This window comes from Uloborus diversus, chromosome 10 (genome assembly GCF_026930045.1).
Source record: "Uloborus diversus isolate 005 chromosome 10, Udiv.v.3.1, whole genome shotgun sequence".
In the NCBI taxonomy this organism is placed as follows: Eukaryota; Metazoa; Arthropoda; class Arachnida; order Araneae; family Uloboridae; genus Uloborus; species Uloborus diversus.
In genome coordinates, this window is record NC_072740.1 from 128,557,972 (window position 1) to 128,570,033 (window position 12,062).

At 36.3% G+C, this 12,062-nt stretch overlaps 1 protein-coding gene across 1 annotated transcript in view; it reads right to left on the reverse strand.

The window, feature by feature from the left end:
* The window catches only part of LOC129230973 (uncharacterized), a 141,509-nt gene that overhangs the window by 25,645 nt on the left and 103,802 nt on the right, over positions 1-12,062 (reverse strand). Inside the window, exons 4-5 of the mRNA XM_054865211.1 lie at positions 6,276-6,326; positions 705-833 (exon numbers count right to left, since the gene is read on the reverse strand). Of these exons, the coding sequence (XP_054721186.1) occupies positions 705-833; positions 6,276-6,326 (180 nt within the window). The remainder of the gene's footprint in view (positions 1-704; positions 834-6,275; positions 6,327-12,062) is intronic.

The following is a 12,062-nucleotide window of genomic DNA, read 5'->3' on the forward strand; positions in this document are numbered from 1 at the left end:
TATTCTATATTTCCCTATTGTGCGATAAGTACACTTGCTCCCGCTTGCTCCAACATGGCGGATGCGTCTGCCTCTCCAGTTATACAAATACAAAAGTGTCGACCAGCAACAGGCTCTGGGCCCAGCTAGACTGGTCCTAGTCAATTTACAATCCCCAGTGAAGATCAATGGCCCTCTTAAAACTATCTACTCCCTTGTTCATTACCACCTCTTCCGGTAAGCTGTTCCAAGGTTCCACTACCCTGCTAAAATAATAATTTTTCCTAATATCCATGTTAGCCTGAGATTTAAATAGCTTAAAACAATGACCCCTTGTCCTGTTTTCAGTGCTAAACTTCAGCCCCGTAACATCTTTCATTTTAATAAATTTAAACAATTGAATCATGTCCCCTCGGTCTCTTCTTTGCTCAAGACTGTACATTTTTAGCCTTCTAAGCCTGGAATCATAATCTAAATGGGGAAAGTCCATTTATTAGCCTTGTAGCCCGCCTTTGAACCCTTTCCAATACATTATAGGGGTTCTAGGTTTTTCTTCCGCGCGTCGTGTCGTCATGTTCAAGAAACTTTGCAAACAAGTATAGACAATCTGATATTAACAACAACAACTTGCAAACTTTTATGGTAGGGTATCTTTCCGTTCACAAATGCATAATTAGACATTCAGAATAGTAAATGTATTTATTACACATGGGAACGAAACCTACTTCGAAGGACTTGATGTTTAGTGATGAATTCTGAAGTGATACGTTGTATGCTCCTTCTGGGTGAAGGGAAAAGGCACTTTTAGACATAACGAAGACATTTTGTTCATAATCCTCTCTTTCTGAATAAATCTATAAAGAAACATTTATGAGTAAAATATAAAGAGAAACATACGTTTTTTTTTTAAAGCATTTTTAGTGACTTTTATTAAGTTGTTAATATGTTAAAGCGACAAGCGCATTTAAAACACCTCCGGTAGTAGCATTTAAGCTGTCAGGATTTCAGTCCTGTAAAATTTCAATAAACTGTCAGCATAAGTTAGGTGAGCCAAAGATGATCCGAGTTCCTAAGGAAGACCACCCCGGAAAAATATAATTTATTTATTTATTATTTTAAATATTATTTTTTATTATCATTACTTTTTTTGTCAAAAAACGGTGGCACTGAATTGTGGATCATGTATCTGCAGTGCAAATGGCTAAATTTGAAGACAATCTTGACGGATCGCCAATGCATGCAGTGGGTGATTTTAATTTTACGAAGGAGTTCTTCTAATTTCCTGGTAAGAATGTATTTCAATTTACATGCGGTTTAAATTCTTAAAATTTTGAGTTATGATACGTTTTCTGATACGTATTTCTTTCTTTTTAACCACATTTACTTTAACGTTAATAAATTTAACAGATGAATCACTATGTCATTCAAATTGTGACCATATGCATGTTCCCAAGGTTGCCACTTTAAGAAATAAATATGTAAACAAATGCAGTAAGGTAATTTTAGGTAGGATACTGTATTGTGTTTGTTAAAATATTAACCATTGTTCGAATATAAATTTAAATTTTTTTTTTCTACTTCAAGTAAAACCACGATAAGGCAGGATCGAAAAGAAAAAATGTTTATTGTAATTTTCCCCTTTTAATTTCCTAATAGCTAAATATTTATTTTTTGAGCATTGTATTACTCTTCTAGAAGTAAACACAGTCTGATATCTCTTTTTTGAATTTTCTTTAAAAGTGATTTTAACGTGGCCCACAGGCTACAATTTTAAATTGCGTTGCAAAATAGTTAAATTTCATCTTAATAAAAAATTGCATTTGATAAGAGTAAAATTCTACGCGAAAAATTCAGCAAAATACACCTAACCAGAATATTAAAACATTAAACGCAATCTGTGACTTTGTTTTTTCTTTTTCATCCTGACGCTGCGTAAAACAAAGGGATGTTAGAGACAAAAGCAAAATTCTACGCAAAACTAATTCACAGTTCAGACCATGCTGAAAAGTTCTCATTAGCAAGAGAAAGGGGAAATATGTGATTAAAGCTGCTGGTTCTCACTTAAAATATAAAAAACAAAAATGATGCTTTTTAATATCAAGAAGACTCCTCATCAAACTTTTAATTGAGACAATTTATAGAGGAAATTATTAATGATAATTTGATTTGTTTCAAGTGTCTATAGTATTAATATTCAACTATGAAATAATGTTCTTTTCTTTACAGGATACGATTTCTGAAGTTTCTTAAAATAAAATTGAATTCTTTCACAATATAAAACGAACACTTTTAAACAAGGATTTTTATATCTATGCGACAAAGTTCTGTTGCAGTTTTGATTTTATGAGTCAATGCCATGTTAAAACATTTTAAAGTTTCTAACTACTGTCCGTTCTCGAAAGCGAAGACTACCACTCAGGACAGATTCCATTTCAAAAAGGGGCGATAGGTTGAGGATGGGCACTCACCGCTCGCACTTGCTGTCTTTGAACACGTCATTTTGCACCTTTTACTTCCAGGTTTCCCTCCCTATTTTGATAAAATCACAGCACACCTAACGCATGCGCAAACTGGCGCTAAGTCTCGGCTTAGGAAAACGAACAGTAATATCTTTGAGTTCACTGGCTGTCAAAGTAAAAACAAGCATTTTCTCTTTTCTTACAGTTCTCCTTCACACACAGGATCCAAAAATCCAATTTCTTCCCACGCAGGAACTCAGTATTGATATTTTGTTTCAAATCGCAATAAAATGAGCTATGGATTTACGTACCTGGTAGAAAGATGATGCCCAAGCGTATCTGTCATCGAAGTCATCTCTCTACCTAACTTACCAGGGAATGAATTCAGGGTATGATCTGTCTAGCACAGGTACACAGGTACCAGAGGATCAAAGAAGTAATCGAATATACGTACCTGATTAACCGATCCGTGGACAGAACACAGATGTAGGAAATGTAACTAGTCAACGAATTGTCGGCATAAGTTGCGTGGACAAAGTGACCTCTATTAGAAATGGTCGGCAGTAAAGAGAAGAAAATAATAACACAACGTGGGATACCCGGACGAGTTTTTTTTATTTTTTTTATCACTGTGACCAGGGGTGTCCCGAACTTAATTTTTGGGCGGGGGGGGGGGGGAATTCTCAATTAACCGAATGAAACTCGAAATTTTATCCATGATAAAATACGAACATTCTCACATACCTACGTCTAATGAGAACATATGTTAAACATCATTACAAAAAAAAAAAAAAAGGAAATTAATTTGAATTCTGAACTGTTGAATTCAAATTATGTTTTTCGCAATCACGAGCAGCGTCAGGACCCTACTCATTGGAGTTATTATTTATAGAAACGGCTCGTCCCCTTAAACCTGCCCGTCCTCCTGGGCGGTTACGTGTGCATAGTTGTGTGTGTGTGTATTGCTTTGTGTGTGTGCCTAGACCTATGTGTATGCACGTAGGCGTGGGTGAGTGTATATGTGTGAAGGCGTGCGTATGTGAAAATGTGTGAGTGTGTGTAGGACATCTACACCTCCGACTGGGAGAAGCGAATTGCGCAGGACCAGAGGAGCCGCGCCTGCAGAGGCCGGTGGTGATGCAAAGGTTCCTGGTTCAAGCTGAAAAAGGAACCAGACGCCAAGGACGGTCAAGTGAGGACAATAAGCAATCGTGATTGCTCACAAAAAAAAACATTGCATTACTGTTCTCAAATTCGCAGGATAAAGAAATTTCTTGGGCGGTCGCTGTGAAGGAATATTAATTTTCAGAGAAATAATTAAGAAACTCTTGATGCGTTTTTTTCTTCATGTTTTCAAAAGATGAAACGTTGTCACTCGGAGTGATGTAAATTATTATATTTGGAGGTTGTAATATTGAGCCGTTGATCAATTTCGTAAAAGGGGATAAAATAAAAACGAATGGATTGAAGACTTTGTGTATAAGATGATTAAACTGGTAAACGTAAAAAGGAAAATGGTATCTTTTAGCAGTTTCATGAAAATGAATTTCAAAAACGGAAGAGCTACTTTTTTTTAGCAAAATAATTGAGCATCTACAGGTGTATTTTTTTCTTTATAATTTTTTTATTTTAAATTTTAAAAATTCAGCCCATGTTGGTTAAAAACAATGTCTTCATTAATAATCTTTAAAATATTAGAATGCTATCATTTAAGCTTATTGTGTCTGGAACTCAATTTTTCTTATTTATCAAATAAGGATAAGATTAGCGAATTAAATTGACTAAAGAAAAATGCACAGATAAGAGTGGAAAGATAAAACTCAAAGTAGATTATAGTTTTCTCTGTTAAAGAGGACTATTTTGTATTTAAAAAATCTGTCGGAGGTAGAAATGTTAAGGAAAATCCAACCAGAATTAAAGTTTGTTTGTTTATCTAAATCACAGTAAGGACTCGTTTGTTTTGCATGTTTTTAAGTGTAAAAGTTGACAACATGCATCTAAAAATAAAAACAAATATGACTTGGAAGCAATAAATCAATAGGGCCATTCCACAGAAAACGGTCATTTTGTCCCGCACGTGACGCCTCATATATGTCATTAAAAATAATACTTTAAAATACACTGCTCGACATTGAAAATGCAACACCAAAGAAGGAGTGTTCAGAAATTTATGCAAATTTTAGAGTAGACGTACATCACTGAGTTATGTAAATGATGTGAAATGCGCAGCTCTCCGACGCACGTGAAGTAAGATATAAGGGAAGGATCTTGCAGAATGAGCAATATTCGTGTCGTTATTTCTGACTGGAGAATTATCGAAGAAATTTTGTTTTTGTCTTGGAGGATACGTGTAACACGAGAGAGAATGCCAGGCCGCCGTCAACGAAGGCACTTCCAGCAGATAGACGATTTTACGAGGGGTATGGTGATCGGACTGAGAAGGGGAGTTTGGTCCGTATGTCAAATCGCAGCTGGATGCGAGCACGGTGCATCGGCTGTGCCGAAAATGGTTGGAACAACGAAATGTGGCAAGATGGAGGGGTGCAGGGATAGCCAGAGTGACGTCAGAACGCGTGGATCGACGCATCCACCGACAAGCTGTAGCAGACCCACAAGTCACTTGTTCCTTGATTCTGCAGTTCCCGTGTCAACCAGAACCATTTCCCGTCGTTTGGTCGCACGTGATCTGCAATCACGGCGTCCGCTAAGAAGACTGCCATTGACCCCACAACACAGACAGCAACGTTTAGTATGGTGCCGGACTAGAGCGACGTGGATGACAGAATGGCGAAATGTCGTGTTTTCAGAGGAATCCCGGTTCTGTTTATCCAGTGATAGTCGCCGCATACGTGTGTGACGTCGACGTGGAGACAGATTTAATCCGGCAGTGACCCACCGCACGACAACGTGGCATAATGGTTTGGGGCGCAATTGCGCAAAATTTCATATCACCTCTAGTTCGTATTCAGGGCACTACGACGGCCCAACGATACTTGGATAATGTGCTGCTGCCGGCGGCAATCTTTTACTTCAAGGGCTAACTAATGCAATTTTTCAGCAGGATAACGCCCGACCACACAGTGCTCGCATCTGCCAACATGCTCTCCAAGGCACACAGATGCTTCCCAGGCCACCATACTCTCCTGACCTGTCACCAATCGAACATGTGTGGGATGTGATTGGACGCCGTTTGCAGACTCTGTCCCTGCCTCGTTCAGAAGACGAACTGTGGCAAATGGTTGAAAGGGAATGGAGAGCCATCCCTCTGGACACCATCCGCACCCTTATTGACTCTATGCCTTGACGTGTTTCTTCGTGTATCGCTGTGCGCGGTGGTCCTACATCCCACTGAGCCGACGCCGTTCTCGCTCTGTATTATCTCGCTGTCCTATCATTTTGAAATTAAGATCATTTATTATTCCTTGCTGTCTCTGTCTTTTTTCCAAATTTCATCACTTTCTGACCACTCCATCTTGGTGTTGTATTTTCAATGTCGAGCAGTGTATTAATGAGCAATTTTTTTCTGCTTAAAAAAATTAAACTTATGTCTGATTTCTTAAGCAAGAAATTTCGTCATTACCCTTTAAAATTATTACTTTTAACTGAAATATAACAACCGTCACGTGCGGGACAAGCGGTTGACTTTTTCGTGGAATGGCCCAAATAGTCTGCATAGTCAAACGTAGATCTAATCACATGAGACATTAGTTAAATTTACTGAACAGAAACAATTGTCCATTTCAATTAAATGAAGTACGTAAACGAAATTAATATTTCAAAAAAGAGAACTATTCTTAGTTTAAAAAAATTGTTTATATTTTAAATAAAAATACTCACGTTTTCTGTTGCATCTTCCTTTAATTCATATAGAGATTCAATGATAGAGATCTATAAAACAAAATTAATATTAAGTTCTTGTTTTTTAATACTTTTATGTATTATAAATAGTACACTAAGTAAATAACAAAATGTGAGCATTTTAACTATTTTGTAACTTATAATTAACTCACTAAGTTAAGTAAGTTTCTCCGAGTAATACAGTTTGTAACCACCATTGTTTTTTCCCATTTATATTTTTCTTTAAAAGTTCAATCAAACTGTTTCCTCAGTGGTTAGTTGAAATTAGAGATAGGGTCAAGTGAAAAACGGGATAAACGCCAAATTTAGCTAGGTTACAACATACTAAAAGCATAAAAATAACTACTATTATTTATAAAATTTATAAAAATATTTCTTTTTAAAAGATTCCATTCACATTAAAAAGTACATTTCGCAAGTCTAAGTGCAGTTACTGTATTTATTTCGGAAAATAAATGAACCTTATGCCTCATAGATGTAAAGTAGATATCGTTTTCCAATCTTTCCCATGTCTGGATTTAAATGAATAAGCTTTGATACATCAACCTACACATTATCGAGGATGAAACAGGATCACCAGATAATTCGACACTTTTCTTATCAGTGTATTTCTGTGATTGCATACTCAGATATTTAGCCCTTTTTGAAATATATTTATTTACAAAAGGATAACACGTATGGTTTTTTGTTTTCCCACCAATAGACGAATGATATTGCTTTGCAGTAAAATTCTTTAGTATCAGATTGTTACAACGGTGAATATTTCGATAAGTATTCGTAATCTTTTAGAAAATGAATAGTTTTTGATGAAGAGTCATACTGATGTTAGGTTGTTTAGAACTTTGAATTATTCATTTATTTCACCATAGTATGCTTTGAATAAGAGTAAACCTAACCATATTTCCCTCAGTTTCTATGTATTGAGTAGTTGAATTACTGAAGGTTGGAAAACTTGATTTTTAGAGAAATACAGTAAAACCCCTCTAATGCGGATACTAACGGGACAAATATTTTCGTCCACAATAGAAGGGTGTCCACAGGACAGGGGTTTAATAATGTTATTTGCCTTGGAATCGGGGAATTAAAAATTGTCCGCATGAGAGGGGTGTCCGTTAGGAGGGGTTTTACTGTAATAGAATGCTATGCTTCTGTTATTAATCACAATTCGAATAGAATATGATTAGGACATTTATATGGTAACACTTGCTATTAATGAATAAATCTTAGATTGCACATCCCCCCCCCCACACAAGAGCAATGGCGCAAAAGTCGGGTTTTCTTTGAAAATAAAAAAAAATTCTATTTCGTGAATGCTTTTCGTCTTATCTGATTTCTTTAAGGGGGGAGGGGGGGTGCGGAGCAGGTTGAGCTGGTTTTGAAGCTATCCGCCTCTAATAAAAAAACGTTGTAAAGTTTTTACGAAATAAACTTCTTTATCGGTAAAAATTCGCAAAAATGTCTTAATTTAAGTCCTCTAATGTCATCCTAAGAATCAATGCGCAGGATGTTAATAAAATCTTGCACTAATGAAGAAAATAAAACTTCAGATTTAAGCATAATACTTACTATATTTTGATCCTTGTCTCAAAAAGTTTTTAAACAACGCTACTATACGCAGGGTCGGATTTAGCTTTTCAATCGCTGCGTGCAGAAGTGAAAAATAGCGCCCCTTTTGTAATGTATGAAGACCCCTGTAAAAGCACTCGTTCTCGCGAGGCTTTAATTTTCGTAACTCTGTCGTAATCGAAAATTTTAAACCTCGCGAAATATCTTTTTACGTCAGATTTTTCAACTTTCGGTTCTGTTCATATAAAATTCGCGAAATTTTCAGCTCGAAAAATCACCGTTATCTTCATTTTCGCGAAAATTAGTCCTTTTACAGTAGCTTTTTTTTCCCTGTTTAAAAGTGTTGGAAACGTTCATCTCGGCGGATATCAGTTGGTTTATCTTAATAGTACAGATGACCTCTGATATATTACTATATTTTTTTTAAATTTGCATTTTCTTAAATTTGACAGAAAAAATGTGTCCCTTTTTTTAAAAAAAAATCTTTAACGCCACAAAGGATTTCCTTCGTTTCATTACTAAAATTAAATTGGCGGCTAGTTTCTGAAAAACTGGTATACTTATCCTGCTCCCGTTCCCCCTCCTGGTGACTGGGGGCGCCCTGATGAAAAATCACTGTCATCGCCCAAAAAATTCATAATTCGGCAAATTTTGCTTGACGATTCTGAAAATTTGGAGACATTTTCTCATTTTGATTCGGTAATTTTGCACCCATCAAATGTTTTACTCCGTGCCGGGGCACAGACTGACGGAGTATTAGTCCGGCCCTGCTATACGTCTACGAGTAAACTTTCGTAAATCTTAACAGATTTAAACGATTTCGAACATCGCGCTATACACGAGCGTAGCCAGAATTTACTTTCTGGGGCATGAGGGTTTGGTCATAGCAGTCCTTGTATGGATACAAACTGTCATATTAAAAATTGGCAATATGTGTTAAAATCCGATGATTCTCGGGGGTAAACCCTTAAAACGTCCCTCACAATACCCCTACGAATTTTTTTTTTTTTTTCCTTCTCAGACGCCATTTTCAGTTTTCGATGTCAGCAACACTTTCATGTCTTCAGCTAATATACCAATGGTGGGGGGGGGGGGAGTTGATGAGGAGCAAAATAATAATTTAAAAAAAAAATCCAGCACACAGCATCTAGCATCGAGTCACCGGCATTCATTTGAATTTTGGCATCTTGAACTCAAATTATGGTTTTCACAATCACGGATTGCGATAAGAACCTAATCGTTGGGTTTCTTGTTTCTACAACTGGCTCCTATCACAATCCTATTTGCGAAATCATAATTTGAATTCAAGGAGTCAAAATTCAAATGAATGCCAGGAGCTGGATGCTAGGTATTTTTCGCTGGAAGCTGAATGTTGTATGCTGGAAGTTGTTTTTGTTTAAATAGGATTGTGTAAAGTCAATAGGATCGAACTCCTGAGGATAGGGACACTACCACCCAGGAGGAAGGACATGGACACGGAGGTCAGTGGTCAGTGCTGCTTGCGGAGGCCTAGGACTCAAAAAGTGGTAAACTTCAATCAGTGATTACAATTAGCCATTCGTGATTGCTCAAAAAAAGAATTAAGCGCAAATCTTTAGGAGCCTTTTTCAAAATAAATTTTCTTCAGCAGTCTAAGACTTTATAAATACACTGTTCATTTAAAGTTTTAAAAATGCGAATTTGCTCTTGGTTCATTGTTAGATGATGTAAAAATGTAATCGGGTCATTTTCGCAAAAATGGCACAAATCGTATATCCGAGAATTAGGTTTTTCTTTCTCAACTCAAATTTTATAACTATCACTATAAACCATTTTTTGATTGATTCACTTTTAATTGTGTAAACTCAGTTGTTTGCACTTAAAAAAATTGTAAAGAGTTCAAAAATATTTTCCTTTGGAACAAGAGAAAATTACGTGCCGCAGCTCCAAATCAGTAGGAGTTTGTGATGAAAAGCAGCAACACTATAAATGGTCAGTTACATTACATCTTAAACAGAAAAAAAATTACAATATAACTACAGACAAAAACTTTTCTGGCAAAAAAAGTGCTTTGATTCATATCCCAATATCTGCTTTGTTTCGCATCGTCCACACTCTGTTACAGCCATTTCGAAAATAAAAGGAATAATGATATTGAATCTAATAACATTTTAAAAAAGATTAATGAGAGGACGGTATAAAATTGTTTTCCAGAAAAAATAATTAAAACATGGTTTTTAAATACATATTGAGAGCGCTGAATTCGATTGTGGGGAGTCAATTTTTTCTCAGCCTTCTCGTTTTCGAGATATATGCGATTGAAATGTAGCGTATAAGCAGTGGTGCCTACCAAAGAGGTTAAAGGCGCAGACTGCGCCATTGAAATTTTTTAGGAGGGGGGAGGGGTAAAGTGAAAGGGTTTTTGATCTCATTTCGGGGGGTCTGTCGTTCTGGGGGGGGGGACTCCGCAGTATTTGAGGGGCTGCACCTTCGTCCTTGGAAGGGATGGGCACTCCCTGGTATAATAGCATATTTCAATGAACAAGTCTCGGAATATCGAACAGGTTTCGGAACATTCCACCTTTGATTAGAACAAAACTGAGACTACTTCGTACATGGACGCCTAATTTAGTTGTAGGAATCGAAAGCTAATACGCTATTCAAGAGAATGACCCAATGACAACTGATAAGTCTCCAAGAGTCCCAATGCTAACTACCGAGACGTACGCCATACCTCAAAAACAGGAAAGTTATAAAAAGTTAGACCCCCACCATCCGATTCTGCGCCCTTGATTTATTTAAGAAACATGTGTTTCAATTTTTTTTTCAGGAAAAAAAAATAAAAACAAATTTATACGGACCTCTCGTAAGTAGTTTACTTTCGTACTTAGTTAGATGCTTTGAATTCTACATCCATAAGCTCATTTCCTTTGCACTGAAAAAGGCGTTCCTAGTAACGCCAAAACACGTGTCTGCAGCAATCTACATTTTTTGTGCAACTTAACTGTTATTTCTTGTATAACGTTTCAAGAACAAAGCTATTTATTCAACAAAACGCGAGTCCAATCTTTTTTTTTTCTGAGTTTATTTGAATTGTTGTATTTGTTACATTTGCATAAGGGACTAAATTAAATCCTCCTCCTTGAAATTGAAAACAGAGTAAATCTTAGAATCACTATTTCAGGGGTACCTCCTAAGATCAAGGGCGCACCCCCTTAAATATCGCGAAGACCCCCAAAAACAAGAGCCCTCCTTAAAAACGAGAAAAATTTCCCCCAAAAAACTCCCCCCCCCTAAAAACTTGTGTGGCGCAGTCTGCGCCATGACCTACCCCCCCCCCCCCCGGTAGGCACCCCTGACTATTCCACTTTATGCTTGTCCTGTAATTGTAACTTTTCTTCATGATTAGAAAATTTTTTTTGAAGACTCATTTGTACACTGCTACACGAAGGGGGGACCAAACATTTAAAAATCCTTCATAAATTACTTACGCACAAAAACACTTTATCATTAACAAATAAATGGGGAATCAATTAAAAGAAGAATGATCAGTTTCGCGAAAATTATTTAACTTGACAAAAGAAAATTCAACAGTCTGACACGATTTGTGCTATTTTCGTAAGAATAAGCACATTACATCATTTAAACATTAATTATTTGCTTTTACTATGACAACGATTCGTAGGAAAAAGTTGATTAAAAATCAATTGTGAAATAATTCCATTTATTTTTCATAAGCTGTATGCGAAATCCACATTTCAGTTTCAGGAAATGAATAAATGCTATTTTCAATAAAAGCTATTTCCGTTTACTAATATTTCTTTCATTTCCTTATTGAGCAAAAGATAAAAGTTTCGAAATAGAACAAAAATATTTTAACTTTCATAGGATACTTTCACGTATAAATGGAAAATCATACGGAAAAGGTATTAAATTTTATTGCAAAGAATGTAAACAGCTTCTCAACGACAAAGAGAAAAATCACAGTTCATCGCTCACCTTACAATAGGGAAGTTTTCGATTTTTCAATTTTATTTTTATATGATAAAGTAACATGTATGAACATCATAGGTGAAAAATTTTTTGCGATACGATTAGTAGTTTCTTTTAAATTAGTTTTTAAAGTTCAAGCGCTTGTGACATCAAATGGCATAGGAAGTGACGTCATGCGCTCTTCCGATAGGGGAGAAACCAAAGGACGTGCATTCGACTTCGAAGACG